Source organism: Pezoporus occidentalis, unplaced genomic scaffold (genome assembly GCF_034315485.1).
Source record: "Pezoporus occidentalis ecotype Australia unplaced genomic scaffold, CSIRO_AGI_Poc_V1 ctg113, whole genome shotgun sequence".
NCBI lineage: Eukaryota > Metazoa > Chordata > Aves > Psittaciformes > Psittacidae > Pezoporus > Pezoporus occidentalis.
The window spans coordinates 2,835,655-2,861,162 of record NW_026912918.1 but is presented as its reverse complement, the minus strand read 5'-3'; the positions used below and the strand labels follow the sequence as shown (position 1 = coordinate 2,861,162).

The 25,508-nt window shown below is 44.6% G+C and overlaps 1 protein-coding gene across 1 annotated transcript; it reads right to left on the bottom strand.

The window, feature by feature from the left end:
- Nucleotides 1-2,322: 2,322 nt before the first annotated feature.
- SLX4 (SLX4 structure-specific endonuclease subunit) lies at nucleotides 2,323-25,499 on the bottom strand. Its single transcript, XM_062635674.1, has 14 exons — nucleotides 23,123-25,499; nucleotides 22,292-22,555; nucleotides 21,275-21,449; nucleotides 19,469-19,684; nucleotides 18,589-18,803; nucleotides 17,178-17,491; nucleotides 14,634-14,916; nucleotides 13,035-13,123; nucleotides 9,856-10,002; nucleotides 9,017-9,186; nucleotides 5,706-8,158; nucleotides 4,447-4,549; nucleotides 3,743-4,252; nucleotides 2,323-3,152 (listed from the first exon to the last, which is right to left on the bottom strand). Exons 1-14 carry the CDS (start codon nucleotides 23,490-23,492, stop codon nucleotides 2,819-2,821), a joined length of 5,643 nt encoding a protein of 1,880 aa, XP_062491658.1. The 5' UTR covers nucleotides 23,493-25,499; the 3' UTR covers nucleotides 2,323-2,818.
- Between the last annotated feature and the right edge of the window lie 9 nt (nucleotides 25,500-25,508).

Here is a 25,508-nt window from a genome sequence, read left to right as displayed (position 1 = left end):
TTACCCACCAGAGGTTCCTGAAGCCGTTAGTACAGTGACCTACCAACCCAACCCAACCCAACCCAACCCTTGGGGCGAGCACCTGCGCTCTCCACCTTGCGTAGGACACCTTCTCACGACCCACAGGTATCCCCTTTACCTGGTTCAAACATACCTGATGATTCACTAGTGATGGCCCTTGTCTGCTCCTGCGGTGATCTGAGTGAGTGGGGGAGTCCTCCCAAGAAATCTCGGGGGCGCCCAGAGGAGTCCCGTACTCAGGAGGTCCTGCACCCGGACAGAAGTTGTCCCATCTGGGGTGCAAACTAAAGGACGGAATCAGACTCTAAAACTCAAAGAGAGTTATGAAGCAGGTATGTTTATTACGGCGCCGGGTGAAAGGGGGACCGCTCCTCCTAACTTGCACACCGAGGGGGGTTTAAGTAGGCAGATATGTATTACGTACAAACATGCATATTCATTAGGTTCCCAAGAGTTTGGTGGGGTATTACAATTACTTTAGGAACTCATTATGATAAGTCTGTTCCCTTTTGGCGCCTGCACGCTGCCCTCCAATAGTCGCGGGCAAGGGTCTTCAAGATGCAGTAAGCAGTCTTCCTCAGGGTGCACTTTTCACCTTTGGCGCAGTGGGATGCCCCAGTGAGCACAAAATTAGCTGAAACCAGCCGTATCTGTACGTTTCTGATTGCTGGCAATGATTTAGACCAATGTGACCTTCGTACAAAATTTATTGCAAGCAGAACAGGATGGGCAGACAAGGAATATCCTAAGCTAGCAGATGTTCAGGAGTGACTGTCTCCAATCTAAATGATAATTAGAAGGATGGCAAGAAATAATTCACTCATTAGAAGGATGGAAAGAAGTACTTCACTCTTGTTAGCAAGACTACTAAATTCTGACATTGCCAGACCAACAGCAAATGCCCACCTCAGGGGCAATGTACACCCTTCATGGCAGGAGCTTGATGAACAAGACACGGCAGTGCTTGCTAAGGAGAAAGCATCCAGAGGACACAAAGCAGAGCTTTGGAGCTTTGTAGGTGGACTGCCTACCCTTCCAAGAGCTGGGGACCCCAATGGGACACTGCCAGGCTTCTGGAGCCTCCCAGGTCCCAAGAGTGGAGGCAGGCTGAGCCTAGGCATGAACTTAAACCCTCAGCGATTGCTTAAATCCATGAGGAGAGAGCATTCCTGAGCCATCTAAGCTTACAAGACTGCATCAGGGCAGCTGGAGAGGCAGGGAAGCTGAGCAGAGAAACAATGCTGGTACCTCTTGAACCCGTGTTCAGGCGGACGGTGGATCAAACGTGGTTTTGCTCAAGGCTGCATCACCTCTCCCATGTGCTTCAACTTCCATTACACAACGAGCAGCATATATGCAATGCCTCTGAAAGGAATTTTATGCGGGAATGATACTAAAACCATACAGGCACATTTGAAAGGCACTTCCAGAGCAGCTCCAGTCCCCTTGGAGAAGCACAGGAAGGATTGCTCTTGGATTTACCCCTTTGATACCTAAAAGCTGGCACTCCAAGTGTAATCTGGTAGAAGGGGAAGCCGCAGAAGTCACAACTCTGCTTTACAGCATTCCTGTACGCTGTAGATATACCAACCCCTCCATGGGGCTTGGCCACAGCAGAGACCATGGTGATGGAACACACCCACTCAAGACATGGCATTAAGGCGGGGAATATCTTCTGAAATACCTGTACGCATGGAACTGTGCCTGTGTAAGAAAACAGCTCTCCTTTCAGATGCAAGATGCGAGAAGTTACGTAAACATCTGCAGCACAGCTTTTCAGAATAAATAAAAGATGACAGTTTAGGGTCCAAGACTTCCCCAAGAGTCCCAGACAGTTTACAGCCTAAGATCAGTCCACTTTGAAATGACACTTATCAGAGAAGTTGGTTTACATCAGGGTGTGAGAAGTTATGAAGCGATCCAGTGGCCATTATAATACTGTCTTAAAAAACATTTCTGTGGAGGACAGAGCTAGGCTGACAAGGTAAATGGCACTCAGCAATGAAGCAGAAGGTATCTTTAACATGGATCCAACAGGGAAGTGTATGCACACAACTGAATGTTTGAGTTTAAGGGACTTTCACATGACATCTGGTGTCTGAGGGTGCTTTTGGGAGCCATCACAGAGACCAGAAAAACACCTCCACTGTTTTGCATCCATTTAAGAAACACAGATTTAGGAGTTTTATCAGAGATTGAGAATTGAACCAAGGACAGAAGGAAGGCATTTTATTTCCACAGGGCTCCCTGCAGGAGGGCAAATCATATGCTGAAGAAACGAAGATGGAAGTCACAAGGATATAGCCACTCAGTGCTTTACACAGGGTAAAGGAGTCTTATTTATTGCAGCTGGGTTATTCTACTCAGTACTAGAACTTGAAGGGTGAAGTGTTTCACAGCCCAATGCCAGGGAAAACGTCCTGGTAGGTGTCACTGTGGGAAGCACCTGCCCCTAGAAGCACCAACATAAAGAAAAGTTGGGGACGTAAATCCTATTAGAAAAATGGAGAGAAAACAAAAGGCACAGGAGGAAAATCGGAGGAAAAAAGAGGCTCCAGGCAAGCTGTGTGCTGAAGGCAGGACTGAGACTGGGGGAATTTGTGCAGCTGGGGATAGAGGGCTTGGACAGGGAGCTCCGTTCAGACCCACTCCGCAGCATGTCATTGGAAAGCAGGCCACCAGGAGGAGCAGCGCACCCGCCGATCACAGCACCGCCACCAGCTCCAGCCGGGAGCAGCGTTTCCAGCTCGTCGAGAAGGCTCCATGGAGATTTTCAGGATGGAGGAATGGGCTCCATTCAGTATCGTCTCCTCCGTCTTTTTTTATCCTTTTTCTTCTCTATCTCTTTCCGGGCTCCAGCCGTGGTAAATGTGATACAGTGAGCATCTAAAAAGTCTAGCAGCTTTGCCTTGGAAATTTTAATGCCGTTCTGTTTGAGCTCTCTGTGCAAATCAGCCAGCTCAATTGGCTCATAGAACAGAATCTTGTTGTACAGGGCTGTGTTTGAGCGGATATAGCACCTTACTGCCTCCATCTTTTCTTCTTCCTGAGATGCTGCCTGAGATGCTGTAAATTCCTCTTCGTCCTCCTCAGACTGAAAAGCACAGGCTTCAAATCCATTCATGAAAGAACTAAAAGCAAGATCAAATAGACCAGAGAGCAAGGAAAGAACAGGCCATCAAGAACAGGACCAGAGCTCCCCAAATCCCTGGTGACCAACCCCTGTGGCTACCCTCTATAGAATCAGAGATTCTCCAGTGCCAGCACCCGCAAGACAAGTGAAGAAGAACATGGCACATGCTCTGCAGACCAACCCATCCCAGCCACAACAGTGCTGGTCCTGCTCACCCAGCCCTGGAGCCATCTGGCATTCCTTGCTGCACATCCATAGCACCTACTGCTGCCATACTGCAGCAGCCTCTCAAGCAGTGATGTGCCATCCTCCCTCTGTGCTCTAGCTGCAGGTTTTCAGTCAACACTGAGGGATCCTTGTCACTCTAACCTGTGGAGATCAGGCATGCCAGATTTGGGCCTTGCCCACATGCAGCCACAAGCACTTTTGAATTCCGAGAACTAGGAATAAGACTAAAAAACTCAAAGCCTATTTCTTTTGTAGGACTGTGCTGACCTTCGAATAACACACCAGGGCCATTGTAGGCCACATTCCTAGCTCATCTGTCCTGTACCACTGACTGTTTTGTTTGCTGTTTTGCTGCCTTACCTCTGTGAACCAAAGGAGATGTCGCTACCATCCAATGAAGAAACTGTGGACTCCTGAGATGCTGAGAACATTGGTTCCTCACCATCAGCTGCCACAGACCATCTCTCTAGAGATGCAGATGACTTTTTCTGTTCTTTATCTCCTTCTGGGTGATGTGCCATTTTAGTCCCCTCCTTGGGTGCTGCACAGCCTTGTGTACCTCCTTGGGTGCTGCACAGAGTTTCATGGGATCCAACAAGGTCATCATCAGCCCTCTCCACTGCAAGCACTGAAGAAGCCACAGCAACCTGCTTCCTTTTGCCCACAGTCCTCAAGGCACTGGCACGCTTTCCACCTCCTGCCTGGTCTGCCTTTGGCTGCCTGGAGTGTTTGGCTGGGGACTTCTGCAGGGGAGACTGGGAAGACGGGATTTCATCCTCAAAGTCAGAGTCCACGTCCTGGTGAGTATACTGGAATATCTCTTTCAGCTTCAACACCATCTGGCGCTTTGGGAGAGCGCGAACTCCAAATCTGAAAGTTGGAAGGTTAAGTTAAGATAATGCTCACCTCCCACCGTCATAGCTCAGGCTGGAAAATCCAGTGGTCCATCTGACAAAGTATGATTGTGACCTCAAAAAATGCTACCTGGAGCTTCCCCAGGTTTCACTTCCACTTTCTTTCACACTATTTGCCAATGAGTTTCTGCTCATAGAGGTAATGCTTACCTGCTCAACTCCTTCTTCAGCTGGGGGGTCTCCATCATGGAGTAAGCTGGCATTGGTGTCACTGGAGTGCTGGGAGACTTGTCATTCTCCTGACAGGAAGGTTCTGTAGCACAATGAAATTACCATGATCAGAATCAGTACAGAAAGGACTTATAATAGCTGGTGTCTTCCCTTTTAGTGGCAGATATTCTAGTATCATATAAGTGTTTAAGTAGCATGACTTTCCTACAAGGTGTTTTAATTATTACTCAGCTTCATATTGGACAGAGCAGTCAACATGTCTTATTTTTTAAACTGAGATACTTGGCTTTTATTGACTTTAAATCAGAAACCAGATTAAATTAAGATATATGCCACGTCTGAATATGGAGCCCATACAGGGCTTTGTTAGAACAGGCAATGTTCACAAGGCAGTTAAAAAAACATGTTTACTGAATTAAGTAAAGTGTTTTTTCTCCCAGGAAGGAAATTTCATAACAGGAACTTGATGCAGAAGAAACTGAGCAAGTCAAGCTTCTGGGCTCCTGTGTTAGATGCTGATTTAATGACGCCAATTTACTGATACTGTGAAGCACAGTCTCGCATTATATTCTAAATACATGTTAAACTAATCACTTTGTATGGCTTAGTGAATTATTTCATTAGATATCATGAGATCTGGTCTCAGATGGAAGGAACCACACAAGGATATGTGTGGGGCACGCAAAGGTCTGTTGCAGGCGCCCAGAACCCCCAAAGAGAAGGCAGCAGGAGAGAACAGTACATTGCAGAGCTTTGCAGGGAAACGTGCACCCACACCAGCAACCCTCTGTGCCTGCACCACTGTGCTGCTTACCACATGTCTTTATGTACGTTAGCACAAGCATTGTTTCATGACTGCATGAAAAGAAAGACTGCACAGAGCAACCACTACTCCTGGGAGCAAATATCCACTGTCATACAAGCTGAAGGCTGGATTTTCATTCTGTTTTGGCAAGGTTTTTAACTCCAGGTACCCATAGCTTCTGCAAGGAGTACCGTTGCTATCACAGAACCAGTGTGAATGAAATACAAGTGGCTATGCTCCAGGAATCCCATGTTTAGATATGATCTCTCCCACATCAGAAGATACTGCACCTTTTTTGTGCCTGGGCCTGACAATTACTTCAGAACAGAAAGCCAAAAGAGCCTTTCAATATACCAACCAAACCACAGGTGAAATGATCACTTAAAACAATTTAACCTAGTCCAATAAATCTGGTATCAATAGAGACCCTCACCAGGAGTCTTTACAGCATCTGTCTGACGTGCACGTGCTGCAGCTGACAACCTGTGAGACAGAGGAAGCATCTCTGGAAATTCATCTTCTTCATGTTCTCCATTCCAGTCATCCCAGATTTTGGAGTTCAAGTAACTTGGTCTATTGCCCACGGATGAACATGCCTCAATAGGACTCTTCTCAAGACAGAACAAAGTTGTTCTGCCAACAGGACTTCCTTGAAGGGGGGTACTGCCTTTAATTTCCTGCACATGGGCTGGGCTCTCCCATTGCTTGTGCCAAGAGCCAGCTCTGGGGCTGCTGGTGGTGCTGGTCTTTGCATGGCTGACCTGGCTGGAATCCTGGCTGTTACCTCTGACTGGTGACACATACTCAACATGCCAGCAATCATCAGTGGGGACTGGGGGCTCATCACAAAGCAAGACGCTGCTGCTCAAAGAAGGCAGACTTATCTCCTTTTCATTATCCTCTACCTCAACCACACTGGTATTTATTTTATCTTCCAGTGACTGCTCATGGCATTGAGGCACAGGTTTGGATAAAGATGAAATCTTGGCACATTTGCTTTTTATGTCAGTGTGGCCAGGGGAGAGCAGAACTGGATCCTCTGGAGAAACTGGGGGGGAGTTAATGGAAAACGATTCCACCGTTGGGCTGCTGGGAGGGCTCCTTTCACTGACTCTGTTCTCCATAGGCAAATGTATGTCTGACAATGTCGTTTCATGAACTTTTATTGAATTTCCAGTCATTTCATGGTTACTGTTACCTGCTGCGAAGTTCTTTGTGCTGGGTTTAGATCCTGGACTTTTTAAAGAATTAATACCTGAGACCTGAGTCTGTGTTGAGAAGCTTCTGCTTTTGCTCAGAACTGGTGTGTCTGGTACTAGCCAGGAGCTGTCTGTACCTGAAGACATTTCATGACGGAGCCTCTTTTCAGGGCTCACGTTTGGACTCTGTTTGCTCTCCATACAAGCATCTACTTGTCTGCTGGGAGACAATCTGATGGACATCTTTACATCATTGCTTATATGCACCATATCTGTAATGCCACGTGAGACCTGGGGTGATCTTTGCTCTGTTTCAGTGACTGATGAGTTCTGTTCAGGTTTTGCTATCTCAGGACCTTGTTCTACATTTGAACATTTTAATTGCTCAGAGATTTCCATTTTCTTTAGAGCAAAGCCTGACTCTGGCCACTTCTTGTCTTGCTGTAATTCCATTTCATCATCAGAAGATAAAACAATAACATCACCCTCCTTGTTCCCCTGAGCTGCAGCATCCTGAGTTCTGATGATCAATGATGACAACACTGGGACATATTTATCTTTGTTTAAATCAATGTGGGGAAGCTTTGCTGGAGAAATGATGTTCTTGTTTCTTGATGCAGTATCCAGCTCGCTGGCTTTCTGAAAGCTTATTTCACCAGATGGGAATGATTTTTCCTCTTTGTTTTGCTTTGCTGTTGACATATGCTCGCTGGCAAACCTTCTCTCCGATTTTGGAGATGCAGGTGAAGAGCCAACAGCGGGAAAAAGGGGCACATAAGGTTTGGGAAGAGGACTCCAACAAAAACTGTTCCTGTGTGGAGAGAGATCTTTTTGTGACTTGCTGTACAGAAATGAATCATCAACATGTTTTTCACTAGGAGCCTTCCCTGATTCTTTGATAACTTCTTTCAATGGAGAAGGCTTACAGTAACTTCCCTGAGTTCCCTGAGAAAGCAAGCGTTCATAACTTTCATTTCTATTAGTATCATTGTGGAAACTTGGTAACTGTTTTTCACAGTGATCTGCCTCGTCATGTGAGACCTGAGATGACTTGTTATCCTTCACACCTTCACATTGCTTAACAGTCTCTCCTTCATTAGTTGTGGCACCATGGGATGCTATGTCCCATTTTTGAGGTTCACTGTGGTGAGGCACAAAAGTGGTCTGTAGATCATTCATCCTCTTGCACCTATTTATATCCTGCATTTTCTCTTCCTGTGCAGACGAGTCACATTTAGATTTTTCCACATCACTGTCATCGCTCAAGTCTTTGAAGCTGTTGCTTATTAAAGCAGATTTAGATCTCTTTACCTCTTCCTCCTTAGTTTGCTGATTTGTACCCTGGGCTGCCTCAGTATCACTGCAGATGCTGCAGTCTGTTCCCTCACTCCCCTCTGTTTCACCTTGAACCATTTTCCTCTGAGTTGCAGCAAACTCATAAATTTCCTCCAGCTCCTGTTCACCCACCCCATCTTCCTTCTGGCATTCAGGGTTCAGCATAGTTGCTTCCTCCTCATCTTCACCCACCCACATCGACTTCAAGAGGTCTTGGAAGTTCTCAACTCTGTCCTCACAATCTTTGCCATCCGTCACAGAGATAAGATCATCTTCTGAATCCACTCCAGAAGACACCTGACTCTCTCCAGTGTTGCTTTCACACTTTGCCATCAGTTCCATCACACCAAACCTACAAGGATATAATAGTAATGTTAGTATTTTCCTTCTTCTTCACCATTTGGCTGCCTGATCACTCCTGTGAGCCTTGTAAAGAAATTGTCTGAGGATGCTGTTTTCCCAAGATATACAAGAGCCAGTATACTCATGAAATTCCAAGTGTCACTCACAAGAAAGCATCAGGCTCACTCTTCCTTTTTTATGTTCCTTTTTTATGTTTTTATGAGACTAAACAGGTACATGACTACACTAAACCAAACCCTTTCTGCCATTTGCACTGGTGAGAGCCCCAGGGAATGGCTGGGGCTGGATAATGTCTGTCACATGCAAGCTTTGTGCCTTTTAGGAGTAACAGTGCAGCTCTGCACATACATTTTGGCAAGACCAAACCATTTCCCTCCCTGTATCTCGACAACTGCTCCCATTTCAAGCTCTTTACTTAGGACATGCCTAAGATTGTGACTGAGAGCATGGCTGACACTCAACATTGGAGTTCTAAGCATCCAATATGCTCTGCAAGTGTTGTTCAGGTTAAGTTCATTGGTAGTGCAATGCTTTGGGAATCCCATATAAGAAGATACGCTCATCATTGGCTGTCAATAAACACCTTGAGACAAAACTCCTGGGAAAAAGTCTGCTAAGCATATACTGAACATAGAATATCTTACACAGGTACACCCTAAAGAGAGACTTGTGGAAAAGATGTGGGTAGGTTGTTCTTGTGTGAGTTTCATTTAAGATGTAAGCAGAGGATTACGGAATTTGTAGATTATGGAATTTGTAAACTACTAAAACTGTACTGAAAGCTGTAAAATTGGTGTCTGTGTGGCTGAAAGCACAAGGGAATCCAAAACATGCTCATGGCACAAACCTGGCAGCCAGAGCGTGCACCTGGGGCAGCACCCCAGCAGGGATGTCAGCATCAGCAGCATAAAGGTACCGAAGGAATGCAGACACTGCCTCTGCTGTCACGTCACTCAGCAGTACACGGCGTGTCTGTGCGTTCCCGTCCTCCTCCACTAAGAACCCTTGGCTGTGAACCTGGGGTAAGAGGAAAGCAAAGTCCATTTGCTAGTAAAGGAACAGCAACACCAACGTTCTTGTTCCTATCAGCTTCACTCCTTTCATTTGCCAAAGTCTTACCCTGAGACCACGATCTTATGCCTCAGAGGAAAGCTAAGATGACCAGTTATGCAGAGCTTCATACAGAACAGGACATTTCCTTCCTTACTCTACAGCTGTTGGCTTCCATGAAGTTTAACTAGTCCTTTTAGTTACACATACAAAAGATGGTCTTAAAAGTTCTCCAGTTAGTTTTGGAATCAAATTACTTCTCAGAGCACAATTTCCAGTGTTATCTAACTCTTTACAAGCAAGCTTCCTCTGATCCGTTTTGAATTTACCTACCGTTGATGCACTGCCAAAACTCTAGTTCTCCTGGTGTCCCACAGGAAAAGAGATAGGGCAAAAATCACTTAGGAAGCTTCCTCCATCCTTGCCTCCCCGTAGCGTCCTCAGATAAAGTACCACATTTTCCACCACTTGCTCAAGACCCTGGTTTCCTAAGCTGAAAAACCACTGCATGTCCCAAGGCCCTTGCTGTTAGGCCCAGCAGTGCTCTGTGCTGATTCTGTCTTATTAACTGATTGTAGGTGTGGGCAGTCTCGGCTTTCCTGAAGCAGAGGAGGAAAGTACATCAGCAGTACTTACAACTTGGATGACCTGTGGACATCGCGCGTACAACACAAACATGTGGGCATAAAGGACTTCCCCACAGTCCACCTGGAACTGGACATCACTTAAGTGGGGGTTGTTGATCATTGCACCAAAATCTTCAGCCAGCAACCTGAGGGAGGACTAGAACACAGAAGAAAAACAGACAGAAGTTATGTTACAGCTGTCAACATTTCCCTGAAAAATAAGGGAATAACCCAGTTTATCAGCACTGCTGTACTGTGGGTCCCAGTCTGGATACATTGCCTTCACCTCCTGGAGATGATCATCAGTATTATCAACTTCAGGTCTTCCACAGAACAAACAAGCAAAGACTAACAGACATTTCTGGCTTTGTTTTCCTCCACTTTTTCCAGTCTGGCAATTATGGAGAAAGGGCAGTCATGCTGTATTTACTGTACTTGTTCTGCCTTGTATTACAGCACATTATCACCCTCAGATCTTTACCACACCATACCCTGATGTGGTCTAGCCACTGCCTAGAGCTGGCCTCTTGACCAGCCTTCCACCACATGTTTAGGAAACTGCAATTTCCACTTTGATGGACTTGAACTCAAGTTGCTATAATTAGAATAAAGAGAAAGGGGATGACTCAGGCATGGGCTAATGAGCCTTTCTTCTCTCATTCACTGTCTGTCAACAACAGCTGAGAAGAGCAGCTCTGCAACAAGGGGCCCACATAGAACAAAACCAATGTAGGTGTCTAGTTCAAAGGAATTTATGTGCATGGTCCTGAAACCCCTTCTGAAAATTCCACTCAATTACAAAAAAATAAGACATGTAATTTCTATTATAATTCCAGAACCACTTCCTGGAATTTTGGGGAGGGCTGGTTGATTGTGCTACCTGTGACTAGAAAGCTCAGGCCTGGAATATGCTGCCAAAGAAAGCAATGATAAATGCTCTGTTTCTGCTCTGGAGCTGCCCCCAGTATGAACCCACCCCAGGCAATCTCCTGAAGACTCGGATTCCTCTAGGCAAGTGTGGCTCTGGAGGTGGTCAGTGCTTCAGACAAGTGTGAAACACCCTCAGCTCACAGCTGAGAGGCTGTCGGACTGTAAGTAGAAACCAGTTTATAACTAACACACTGATTGTCCCTGTGCTTTTGAAGCCCACTGCAGAGTTGAGGAACTGTAAATTTTATTCCAGTGAACATCTGCATGAGATGCTGTTCCACCTGGAACAACACAGCTCTTTATTTTATTAGCAGGTTTCTACATTAGCAGTGGACTGTGGAAACCCAGCCTTTCTACTCACTCCAGCATGTGCTTGCAGGCAGCCAACACTAATTAGCACCAAAACAGCAGCACGCACCAGAACACTTCTTCATAGGTGGGCTAGAGAAAACTGCATGCCGTGGCAGTGGTGTGGACTGCTCTCCAAGGGGAAGACAGGAAGCTCAGTCTGGAAACTAATCTGGTGTTTCTTGGTTTCTTATTCTTGGCAGGTAGGATACCTGCAAGACAGTACCTCAGGAAGCCAGCAAACACAGACTCCTGATGCTATGTTCCAGGCAGCAAGCCCAGAACAGCTTTCCTGACGATGCTAAAATTATGAATCAAGAACGGGGAAATTAAATAAGGCCACAACCCTCCTGGCTGCACCATTCTCTGAAGACAGTGAACACAAAAGAACACTCTCTCCTGCTGAGGTGGCCCATCAGACTGGACTACACAGATGTGACAAGGGTCTTAAGCATGGGTGGGAGGATAGGCTACCAATGCAATGCTCCGTTTGCTCTACTTGGTTATACTCTGTGCTCATATAAAGCACAAATCTCTCCCACTGGCAATTCAACTCTTCAGCAGTGCTTCACTTGCTCAGGAAAACTGTAATGGACTCAAACTAAATCTGAAAACAAAATGATCATACTGGTTTTACTGGTAGCAACTGAGTTTCAGCAACAGTTATCAGTTCCTGTATTTCTGCTAAAGGCCTCTGGCTTAACAGACTCAGAAAATTACAAAACAAGACTTTTTTTTTTTTTCCTGCCCATACTTTTTTTTTAAATACCCCCAAGGAATACCTAGAGTCTCTGGGATGCTCAGGTTTAATACTGATTCCCACCTCAGAGAACTGTCTCCTTCAAAAAGTATCTTAATTCTGTAAGCACAATATGAAATCATGTTCTCAGGGCATCCAAATATACCCAGCACCAAAAGCTCCAGCTCTCATGGCAAGATCATTTGTTATCAAACCAAAGGTAATTTGCACCAGATGAAATGGATGACCTTGGTAAGAAAATAAATTAATTTGGTTTTATATGCACTTCAATTGAAAACTGATTAGACATCCATTGGGGATTACATACCCACTGGTGCATCTGGGGCAAGGTGTGATCCACAGAATGCTACTAGCTCGATAAAAACATCATCTGTGGCTTAGTAGCCTGTATTCTTCATTTAGTCACCACAGAGAACACACTGATTTTCAAGCTAGTTCCTCTGATATGTGTTCCCACAATTGAGTATTTTCTATGCCAAACCTTTTAAAAACTCGTATTAGCAGCAAAAAAATGCTCATTTTCCATGGACCTCACAGCATTCCACATGATCTATGAGGCTTTTAGGCCAGATGGCAAAATGTAGTGCAAGTCAGTCCTTGCAAGAATTCTTTCTCCCATTGCAAAGCAGTGCATGGAGAGGAAGGTGATGGAGGAGGAAGAGCTCCATTCAGAACCACACAAAGTAGGTGTGTGAGCCTGGAGGAAGCATTGGGAAGCTCTGCCTCTCCCAGGCTGCAACCAATGCTCTTGGACAGCCTGGGCATTAAAGCAAAGTCCTGCTTAACATTGTGCAGCTGTATCCCTAGTTTCTACACCCAAATAGTGCAGTAACATAACACTTTAATCTGGTTCTCTTTATATAAACTATGCATAGTTTGGCCATTCTGAATCACCTCTCTCATCAGGTAGGACAAGTACTGAAAAATCCACATGCCTGCTTGTGGGCATCAATGAAATAACACCCACGTGTGCTGATCCCACCTGTGCCCATGATGATTCCTGGGTATCTGTGAACCTTAAGCACCTCTTTGTTTCTACGGAAACAAGTGGGAAATACTCCATACTTCTCTGAATTGCACAAATGCAAGAGCTCCTTTTTTACAGTGATAAACAATTACAAAATAGCAGGGGAAAAAAGAGTTATCCTTACTTTTTTACAGCTGCTCATCAGAAGGCTCTTCTCTTTGGATGAGGGCAAGAAACCACTATGTGGAGTATCACTGGAAGTCATTTCTTTTCCTCAAAGAAGAAAATACACATCACAAATCGTATACAACTTCTCTGTGAAAGAGTGATGTAAGGACTCCTAACAGGATCCCTGCCATGACAGCTCCCTAGAGAGCTGTTGTAACCTAACTGACTGAGTTGAAGGCTCATCCTTTCCCTTTTGCCTTTGCTGGAGGGTTTGGCTCAGGGCTATGACAGGCTGCGAGTACCTGAGTACCATTCAGCCATGAGCTGCACCACCCTACTGTAGATCTGTGTGTGCCATAATCCAGGTGGAGGAACCGGAGAGTACAACATGTTTTCCAGCTTTCACATCTCAGTTTTCCTCCACTGGGAAAAAACTACAACACAGAGCAGGATGGAACATGCCACAGTTTCATCCCAGCAGATAGGCAGAATGTATCTTGGATCCACATTTCAACCTAGAAAAACGCTGTGGGCTCTAGTGCTCAAAGGCAGACACTGATATCAGTTTTGCACAGCCTGAGCTCTGTGGTATTCTACAGAATGCACAGAACAGAGTGCAGAGCAACAGAAAGAATTCATGTCTTCTGAAATGGGCTCTGGTGCATTCAGGGAGACCTTAGAGCTGCTTCCAGTGCCTAAAGAGGCCAACAAGAAATCTGGAGAGGTTTTACAAGGGCCTGTAGCAACAGGACAGAGGGGAATGGCTTTAAAACAGACAGAGGGGAGATTTAGATTAGATGTAAGGAAGAAGTTCTTCCCTGTGAGGGGTGCTGAGGCACTGCCACAGGTTACCCAGAGAAGCTTTGGCTGCCTCATCCATGGAAGTGGTCAAGGCCAGGTTGGATGAGGCTTGGAGCAACATGGTCTAATGGAAGGTGTCCCTGTCCATTATAGGAGGTTGGAACTGGATGAGCTTTAAGGTCCCTTCCAACTCAAACCATTCTGTGATTCCATGATTCTGCTGAACACCCAGGCCATTTTAAGGGATAACACTGACTTTGAAAGGCACAGTTGTGTGCCACATGCAACTACGACTGGGGACATCAGAGAGCTGCCCATAGAGAAATTCTAGGTGTTGTATTTTTTCAACCCTGTAGAGGTACAGATAAACTTCAGGTTTGTGTAACTGATGTACCAACAAAAAACCATCCCTCTTGCACACAATCTCTCCTACAATTGCCTCAGGACCTGACAAGATAGTGCACATAACGGTGTCCAAAAAGCAAGGATGAGGATTTTGTCCCAGCTGTTGAACATGTCCAAGCTCCATCACGGTGGAAAATATTTTGATATCTTTCAGGGAATTTTAAAATAAAATTTGGTATCTGCTCTCCAGGAGTTCTTTCAAATGCTGGGACTTAGGAATAATTTCAGAAATGTCAGCTTGTGTCTAAAGCTTACTGCAGAAAAATGTCCCCTCCACAATATCATCTCTTGGATCAACATCAACATCCTTTGGGTGCTGCCATGGCTTTCCTCACTTAGTATGGTGTTAAGTCTGGCTCTGTGTAGCTGAAGGACCAGGGACAAGGGTGGCAAAGCTGCCAGAACTTACCTGGTTGCTCTGCTTCCTGTACGTGCCCAGCATCAAGGTTCCACTGAGTAAGGGTAAGTCCTTCCGTGGCCAAGTCAACGAGGTCCTCCAGGATTTGCGCATCCTTCTGGCTGAGAGATAAAAACTGCCCATCTCCTTCAGAGCCTGACTTGAATTCATAAGAAGTTTGGCCTCCAGCCTCTGTGCAAGTGGGCTCATGAGAACTGAGTTCAGGCTGAATTTGCTGGGATACTTTTGGCTGATCAGATCCCACTGATGGCAGAAGGATATCAAGCTTATGATTCTGATCAAAAGAGGAAGGAAAAAAGATGCCATTAGATTAGGTCTCATTTTATGTATCTGCATTTGCAGAGCTTAGAGTACAAACTCTCCTTCATGCTTTTGAAACATCTAGTAAAGGATTACAGAGCATTCCCCAGGTACAGGGGCTTCTGAGGCACAAACCCTCTGCAGTTTTATGAAGGACTCTCCAGAGATAAGACAGCTCTGAAAAGAAGAAAGGAAACTACAACAGAATATGCAGAAAAGGTGGTTTTCTCCAGGAGCATGACTGTGCAGGCAGTTACCAAGCAGGGCTAGAAAGGATGGTGGAAATGCTTCCACTCCAACACCTAAATATTTCATTATAGCTGGAGTGCTGGCAACAGTCACAGCTGAAGCTCTCCAGGTGCTTCTGTTCTGAGTTCTGAAATGGTTTTGCAGTTATATGTAACTAAATCAAACCTTTACCCTGGAGCTGATATTTTCCAGGTTTGGTCTCTGTTTCCCAATAAAAATAGTTTTGTTTGTTTATTTCTAGGTAAAAATGGTTTAGCCATTTCTGTGAGTGGAAAGAATCAAGAGAAAACACAGTCTTGCCATGATCCTAAAGGCTTGCTTTCTTTCTATTTTTAAACTTCTCTGGCAGTTTTTGGCTTGAACAAGAGGCTTTGACTAGAGCAGAAGTATTAAATAAAGCCCCTATATATGCACAGTTGTTTTTGAACAGAAGCACCAAATAATTCTTCAAGGAAAGAATGAGGGAAGAAAGAGAAGAGATATCCTTCTTGGAAAGCAAGTACGTGATAAGATGAGAGACTAAAAGAGCTTTGTCTATTTTTGTAGGTACTTCTAATAAAAATACAGAGCACTGAAAGAGGAGGGTGATCTAGGTGAGAACGACCAGAACAGTTGAACTGAGAACTGGATCAAAGCTCATATGCACCAAGAGCAGTGGGATGCACAAAGAAACATGAAGTGCAAATGTTCCATTTGAAACCCTAGGAGCTCCCACCTTCTTCTCTGTACAACACCAATACATCTTCATTTTAAACTTTTCATCCAGATTCTTGCTGAGTGCTGCACACCAATAAAGCTCATACTAGAACTTATCTGAGAAAAGTGCCAAGAAGGACAACAAGGATCAAGCTGCTGTAAACATTGACAAACTAGTGGCAAAATGAGCAGGATGAGGTCCCTTTACTCAGTACTCTCCATTACCATCAGTTCTATTTTCTGAAAACTCAGAGAATAACGTGGTAACCTCAGCTTCAGTCTCCTCTCCAAAAGGGAGAAACCAAAGTTCAGGATCATAAAACCCTAACTGCGTAAGACCAGGGGACAACAGGGCACAAGCACTGAGTATGTAGAGGCAACGGATCACACGTCACTTATAAGGTGGGCTGATGCCAACCTTATGAAGTTTAACTTTGCCAGGTCCTACACCTGGGTCAGAGCAATCCCAGGCACAGCTACAGGCTGGGCAGAGAAGAGATTCAGAGCAGCCCTGCGGAGGACTTGGGGGTGTTGGTCAATGAGAAAATGAACATGAGCCGGCTTCAGTGTGCGCTTGCAGCCTAGAAAGCCAACCGTATCCTGGGCTGTGTCAAAAGGAGCATGACCAGCAGGGTGAAGGAGGTGATCCTGCCCCTCTACTCTGCTCTTGTGAGACCTCACCTGGAGTATTGTGTGCAGTTCTGGTGTCCTCAACATAAAAAGGACATGGAACTGTTGGAACAAGTCCAGAGGAGGGCCACGAGGATGATCAGGGGACTGGAGCACCTCCTGTATGAAGACAGGCTGAGAAAGTTGGAGCTGTTTAGCCTGGAGAGCAGAAGGCTGCATGGAGACCTCATAGCAGCCTTCCAGTATCTGAAGGGGAGCTATAGGGATGCTGGGGATGGACTATTCATTAGGGACTGTAGTGATAGGAACAAGGGGTAATGGGTTCAAACTTAAACAGGGGAAGTTTAGATTGGATATAAGGAAGAAATTCTTTACTGTAAGGGTGGTGAGGCACTGGAATGGGTTGCCCAGGGAAGTTGTGAATGCTCCATTCCTGGTGGTGTTCAAGGCCAGGTTGGACAGAGCCTTGGGTGATATGGTTTAGTGTGAGGTGTCCCTGCCCATGGCAGGGGGGTTGGAACTAGATGATCTTAAGGTCCTTTCCAACCCGAACTATTCTATGATTCTATGTTTAAATATCAAATGAGGAAACGGAAGGGTTAGAGGGCAAGTGAACTAGGGGCACACAAATATCACAACAAAGACAAAAGAGTATCCCACCTGCACAGGCTTCCAAGGTACAATTGGAGGGGTTAATGCAGCAGTGTAGAATGATTCAGGGTTATAATGTCCTGTCAGAGCACTGATATTCCATAAAAAGGACTCCTTGGCTTTAGACAATGGCAAAAGCCAGGTTGCTTTCCCAGATTCGTTCTCCAAAATCCTACTAGTGGGAAGCTGAGGTGTGGGAGGAAATTCGACCTCTTCTGCAAGCAGCATTGCTACTCGCTCTTGGATCCTTTTGTGGACCTTCTCCGGGTCCTGAAGTAGTAATGGTGGAGGTGCAGTTGGGCCTCTTTTACGCTGTTTTTTCTCTTTAAAAAGAAAAGGAAGAGGAACCCAAATAAATAAACAGCTGAACACAGAAGACAGAGGAGCTCAGCATGCAGCTCCTTTAAGCACTGTAGTCAGTGATGACCAAAAGACAGCTAGAAGCTGCATGCAACTCTTTGGATTACTGCAGGTAATCTGAAGCCTCACATCATCCTTGTAGAAGAAATAACTCCAGAAAAGAATGACTCCTGTTCACACTGCTCTGCTGCCACTGTTCACACTGCTGGGAAGTGTCAGATCTCTACAAAATCTGGTCATTATGGAAACAACTGATACTGATTCAGTCTACCTCCCAGCCTCACAGCACGGTGCCTGTATGCCAGCACTCTGCAATAAAGGGAGAGAAACCCACCAACAAATCCATGAATGACTCTGTTCTTTCGTACTGATGATGTCAAACCACAGCTCACACAAACAGTGAGCAGCCTTTTCTCAGAAATCCTGTGTATTACTACCTTTGCCTTGCTAATGCCCATCCCGAAATCCAGCTGGGAGTACTTATTGGCAGGAAGAGACCTGAGCAGGGTCATGAAAAGTGAAGTCTCCCCTTCATATGTAGCACTTGGCACTCTCCCTTAGCAATTGTCTTCCCTTTTACATCTTTCTGCACATTGAAGCAGCAAAGCACATGCCAATACATGTAGTGTACACATATGCCCATTATGGAAAGAAAACAAGAGATAAGGCTGAAATAGCTGCATTAATCCAGGTTATGGCAGGATGAATAGGAAAAAATCTACTGCAGGAGAAATAACAACAATCTTTTAATGTTATTTCTTTTCACTTCCATGGTTTACAAAAATCAGGTGCTTATCTTAAGAATATTTCATAGATTCAAACCAATCAAACTGAAAAAAAAGCATTATATTCCTAAGGGATTTCACTAAAACCCATGGACATCTTGCAGCCTTTCTTGACTGTGTGTGGATACTGCATATTGTTGAAGCTCTGACAGCTTAAACAAAACAGAAACAGGGCTGTCATCCCTCCTATGCCCCATAGATATAGGAAGAGCAGGCTGGGTTATGTTCCTCCTCCACTAACACAGCCTTTAATGCTAACTCACTTTAACACATACCTGATCCTGGCTTCCATTTGATTGGCAAAGCAGCCACTGGTTTCACGTTTGTCACTGATTTTGCTTGTTCCTGCTTTTCTTGCTCCAACAGAGAGCGTGACATTGCCATAGCGACCAGAAAATCTTCATCCTTAGTCTCCATTTTGGCCCTCTTATGCTTTTTCTTCGAGGCCTCTTTGGAGGAGCCTTTTCGCTTTGATCTGCTTGGTTGATTGCTGAAATACAGGAATGGAGCAGGAAACCCAAGTTAATGTGGCTGGATCCAAGACGAGAAATACTGAGCACTCCAGACCAGCTGCTCTACTTGATCAGAGAGACTCCCATATCAAGGATAATGAAAAACTATTCAGTATCTTCTTCCCTAGAGTGCACAAAGGATTTCTTCTCATCCATGGAACTTAAAAGCAATTTAGAGAAAGTCTTATTCTGAACAGATAAGCACAAGCTCACAGCACTGAAACAAGCATCCTCTATCTTTTACCTTGAATGTTTTTTGGTACCAAAGGGTAAAAAACAAGTTGAAGCAGGGTAAAACCAAGATCACCAGAAAACGCTTTCCCACTCTTCTGCTTCCACTGGAAATGGCCCTTCCTCAGCAAAAAGGGACTTTGGAGCCCTTCCACAAATTCAGCCAGGCACCACTTGCCTGGCACCGTTTGATTCTGATCAAATCCAAGAGAGCAGATGCAGCTCTGTACTGAGCACATCTCAAAACATCACGTCTGTTTCTCTTTGGCTTGGGCTGTAAAGCACATACATCCAATATAGCCACAAGCTGAATAGTTGAAGCATTGGCATGACAGATGCATCCTGAGGAGCACATGTTCAGTGTTTCTCAGGCCAAAGAAAGTAACCAGCATCTTTTATTTTACTAGCTTACCTGGGACACTGAAGAGGTGCCTCACCAAGGGTGGAAACCTGCAACTGCACTGCCTGAAGCAGCATCTTAGGGGGCACGTCCATCTCGACAGCACAGCGTTTCAGATGACTGACTCGGCTCTGTGGGGTTTGGAACTGCTTCCCACAGATGGGACATTCAGGGACCAGTGGTTTGCTGGAGGATGACATCTGTGCTTCTTCCATCTCATCCAGACACCTGTGAGATGATGGTAAAACTTACCTCTGAAGACTTTAAAACTGTCCACACTAAGATTTAAACCATATTAAAGGAAGCACAATCATCTCCAATATTTGTAACAGTCAGAAATATCCTTTGAAGAAACAAGAATTACATGCCCACCACTGCGATGAATATAACATGTAACAGTTATATAGATTGCCTCAGAGCCATATTAGAAACATGGTGCTCAAAGCAAGTGCAGATAATAACCCTCAACTTCATCATGTGTCCATCACCTAATCCCTCTCTCTGCATTCATGTTAACATTCCAGCTAACTGAGAAACCACTGTTAAAAAAAGAATCGCCTATCAGAGAAATCAGTCTTTCTCACCCAAAACAGGACTTCTTGTCCTTCTCACTACTTCTGTAGGCATGATCACATGCAGTGTCAAAAGCACAAATGTTTTCAAGTTGGATATCTCACTTGACAGTGTTTTATGTCACACAAAAGGGAGCAGTTGAAATTAAGACTCAGGAGTGCAGGATGATGGACTTCTAAGAATTTTATGGTAGTCCAAATCTATGTCTCCAAAGACATGTAGGGTGTGAACTCCTGGATCTGCAGCACCTATTATAAAAATCACTCCCCAGTTAGGTAATAACACACATCACCTACACACACAGGGCTGTGTTAAGAGACCGTTCATCTGATGTACCAGGACTGGTGACTATTGATTCACCAATGCATCTATCCACTTACAGCTTTACTTCTTGTGATTAAGACTGCTATCAGAAAATCCATTGCTAATATAACTTTATAATCTCATACCTGCTTAACAGTTCAGAAAGCAGACTTAATTTCCAAAAAGCACTTCTGACACACTGTCACTATTTTACAACCTCTGTCCTCTCAAGCAGCAGTAAATATCTGAAGACGCAAACAGTAGTAACACCTCTAAAGCTGCAGGTGCAGACAATCCTAATGAATGTGAGTCAATTCATAATGTGATGTAGTATTGGACAAATTAAATCCCTCTTGCTTCTGGAGGAGCTCAAATTAAGAAATTACAATCATTCAAATGTGCCATTTCTGATACTCTGTCAACAGAGGAACACAGACTTTTAATTTACAAAGAGCTATCTGTACATAATATATTAACAGTTCTTGATATTTACCACTAAGGAAACTGTTAAATTAGGGCACTAATGTCAATTTACTTATTTTTCTAAATAGCAACACCCTTCCCCCAGCAAACACAGTGACAGACTAGCTGTCCTTATGAAATTGGCAAAATAAAGCAAACGTTACTTTGTTGGCTGAAATCAGTAGATCTCCAAATCTGCAGCAGTGGGTCCTCATTAATTCTGATTCACAATTGCAGCTCCTCTGCCACACTACCAATGAAAGCAGCACTGGCCTGACAACACACAAGCAGAAGCCCTCGAGGGCAAGACAATCAGCCTCTGCTTTGAGATCAGAACAACTTATTAATTCAAGCCATAAAGGCCAATGCCACTCTGCAGATTCCCCTGCTACCATGTTCTTTAATGGCTAAACTGAGTGAGCAGTCTGTGAGGCTAAGGGGGAAAGCATGTGGAAAGGACACATCATGCCAGTCTTTCACCTGTTAACATGCTGCTCTCGTCGCTTTGTGTTCATGGCTGAGAGATCCTTCTGGCAGATCTGACAAAAAAACAAGCCTGCATCTTCCAGGCTTGCCAGGGCTTCCCCTTTGGTTTCCTGCTGAAGATCCAAAGCCAGAGCACCGTCATGTTCCATGGAGGGAAGATGGTGGATATCTGGCAAAGAAAGGAGAGATTATCTCAAACAGAAAAATGAGAATCCTGTATGAAAGACAAGGAGCTGTTGTACTTATTTATTAGTTTATTAAACTAATGTTCATTATTAGTTTATTACACTAGACACATAAAAATTAATTGCAATCTTTCTTTTGCATCTTCACACCTGACCTCTCACAAGGACATGTACAAAATGCCCTCTTTAAATGCTACAAGACTGTACTAGCCAAAGGCCAGGAGGTGGCAACTCGTTCACAGAACATCACATGTCACAGCCAAGTGAAGGGCAAGTTTTGGCTAAAGTTTCTGGGGACAACATGGCATCTTATACGTTACATATTAAAACACTGTAGATTGTCTGTCCAGAATCAACAGGACCTTGAGTTATAAAGAATGACACAAGAGAAAATGGCTGTGAATTCAGTTCATCTGCATAGAACGTATTACCTTACAGACTGCTTGGAGATCTACCAAAGATGGGGGCTACCTAAGAGTCATATTTACCCAGCAGCTGCCTAATGCTGTCCTAAGGGAACGATGACAAAGTTCACTGATCCTGCTGGAATTTCAACCTGTTTCCAAGAAGACAATTACCCCTCTGGAATCTAAAATGAGGTTAATTCAGCCTCAGAGAAGAGCTGGGAGAAAAGTCTGTACAGCCCTTTAACAATAGAGAAAGCAAGATTTCTCAGCACTCTGGAGTGATTTATTCAGTGCTGCACACTGAGCCATTAGGCTGGCTGGGAACAGAGCCCAGGAATCCGGACTGCTTCTCATGCAACCATGCTCACCAGCCCACAGCACTCTTCCTGCATGTACCAGAGGTAACAGGAGAAACATACCATCCTCTGGTGGGTTCTGCTCCTTGCTTTCATCAGGGAAACCTCCATTGGCTACAAACTTTAGCAAGCCATCGCCTGTGCTGTGTTTTAGCTGCTCAGGTGCCACTCTCTTGAACTGCTGCATTCTCTCCACTACCAGCTCTGCTACCCGCATCTTCGACCCTGCAAGTGGTGGTACCTTTGAGGTGGGTGAAGAGCAGGTCCCTGGCTGTGTAGCAGGACAGAAGGATAACGTAGTCTGGGAACAGCCACGCAGAGTATTTACTATAGGGAAGGAAAGCATGAGAGCTTTACCAGTCAATTTTCAATACAAAGCCAAGCTGCCCAGAGAGCTGCTAGGAAGCTTTCCTCAACAGCAGCCTAAGCCAGGCTGTTTTGCAACAACCATTCTTAAAGGAAGAAGTGAACAATTTGTTTTGCTGCCACATGAGTTTATACTTAATAACCACAGTAAGAGTATCAGGCTTGTGTGCTACAGTGGAGTTTAGATATTGCTACACCCCTTTTAGAGGAAGGTCCAGAAATCTAATATGCTGGGCTGCATCACAAGCAGTGTGACCAGCAAGTCAAGGGAGGCGATTCTCTTCCACTGCTTCACTCTCACGACACCCCACCTGGAGTACTGTGTTCAGCTCTGGGGCTGCCAACATAAGAATGTAAACCTATTGGAGCAAGTCCAGAGGACTTATGTAGACGGAAACACAAGGACCAAGCCTGCCTTGATCAGTGCTGCTGTATGTCCCCTCCAGGTGTGCTCCTGAAGACCTCCCCTGAACTACAGTCTTTTCCCTCCCAGCCTATTTTCCATCTGAACAGTTTTGGTTCACTCACCTGAGAGAGTCCTCTGGCTACACTCATTGGTTACTGGACTTGGCTGGCTGGCAGAGAGAGGGTTTCTCTTTCCACCCCCTTGTACAGCCTCACCACCATTACAGGCCACAGCATCACCGTCTTCTTTGTGCACCAATGTTTCTTCCTTTGGTCCCAAATCTTGAGGAAAGTATGTCTCCTTCACAGCTGGTAAGCAATGATTGTTTTGGCTCTTAGCAGCAGCTTTGCCTCTTCTTGATTTGCTTCTTGCTGCAGTGCTCTTTGTCCTGTTCTGAGCCCTTTTTGCTGCCTCAGTATCCCCAGTTTTTTTCTTCCCTCTACCCAAAATATTTGCCCACAGCTCTTTAAAATCATTGTCCTGTTCATCCATTGGCCTGCAGGGTCCAGAAACACTGTGGCCTAACGACACTGTGAGGACTGGAAGGCAGGAGGAGATACCAGAATCAGTTCATCATCTGTGACCTGCTATCTTCACCAATTCCCCTCCACCGTATCAGAAATGTCCATTCTCCAGACTTCAATGAGGTCAACAGAGTGGGCACTTCTGTGCTGTTCCGACAGCTCATTCTTCCACAGTTAATTCACAGCCATTTAGTAGAGCACATTTGCCATGGACCCCACCTGCTTTCACAAGTTAAGCACCCCAGTTTGTGCACAGCATGTGCAGAAGCTTCATGATGTGCTACAGTGCTTTAGAAAGACACTTAAAAAGCCCTTAAATAAAGAAATAAAAAAGGTGGTTATGTAGGATGGTATATGCAGATGCAGTGTGGGACAGGCTGGTGTAGAACTTTGAAGGAGGAAAGGATTTGCATAAAATAGTATGATTAGAAAAAGCACGTACTGACCCAAAACACCATCCCTATAATTGTACTACAGACATGCACAAGCTACATGAGGAAAGAAGAGAAAGCTTTCAAAACAGGTATCTGATACTGGGTAGGCTTTTGTCCTGCAGCTCAGGATTTGAGACTGTCCCTTTTTTATATGCATTCATACTTACATTTATATAACACAAGACCAGCAAATGGAGCAGGGAGAAAAAAAAAAGTCCTTCACATCAAGCAGCTATTCTAGAATGTAAAATTCTGCTTTGCGGCACCACAGCTTTAAAGAGGAGAGCCCGACCTCATTTTGAGAAGCAAATAAAGGCAGTTTCTGGCATTCCAAAAGGGTTTCTGGGACAAGTCTGAGAACAATTCTACCAAACATGTTGATCCTTTCTCTCCTCTTATCTCCATGCCTGCTCACCTTCAGGATTAGCTCTCCTGCCAACTAATACTGAACTTGTCCTCCAAGTACTCAAACCATGGCACTGACCATATTTCACAAACTGCTGTCATATGCACAAGGTAAACAGACTAAACAAATGGTATTTTTAAACTAGTTTCTTAACCTTTTCAGCTACAGTAAGAACAGCAGGACTAGCTAGGGGTTACTTGGAACAGCACTGGGTACAATGTCCAGATGGAAATGCCATCAACCCCCAGGCGACATTAAAACTAGATCTCTATTCTTAGACATTTTGATTGTCCTCTTCTTCCTACTCCTAAGTTCAGTCTGGTTCTGGCTATTTTAACAGAGGTTTTATATTGCTCCCAAAACCTGTTTCTTTCAAGCCTAAACCAGAGTGTTTCACTTGGAATGGCAGCAGCTGTGGTTCAGTTTCTCCAGTAAAACTCTGGGCACAGAAAGACTCAAAAAGCAGGAAAAACACATGCGAGATTGTTTTCTCAAATGGCTTGGCTGCAGACATGCAAGGCTGAGGAATGCTGGTTACACACTTTCATGGGTCAGCCTTTCCTATAAGCAATTACAGATGTTAATGGATTTATTTATTTTAAACTCAAGCTCCCAAACCAGCAGAGGATTTTGCTGTGAATCTTAGAGTAATTTCCTGTTAGAGAGAAACTGAAGTTTTATGTAGCCAGTTCATAAATTTAATTTTCCTGGACAGAATCTTGGTGCAGTTATCACTGTAAATTTACCATTTTTTTCTAAGTAGGAGACAGCATGTACAGAAAAACAGAATCTTACATCCTTCATGGCTTTAAATACCTCTCACAGATGCATTTGTGCTGGTGTATTATTTATGGTGAGTTCCTGATATTAAACTTTAAAACAGATCAGCACTTTTGCATTTGCAGTCGATGTTCAGGGCCCCAGATAGACCAAGTCAGGCACACAAATGATACAAAACTAAGGATGTATCTGTCTTACTCCTCCCTTTCCAGACCTGTATTTACAGGCTCCTGCTCTGCTCAGCATATGTGTTTCTGATGCTGCTGCTACTGGTGTACCCAACAGCCAGCCTTGGCATCAGTTTGCAGAGCGTAAAAATTAAAGACTTGAAAAGTAGCTTCTTTCAGTAAAGTATCTGATTCAG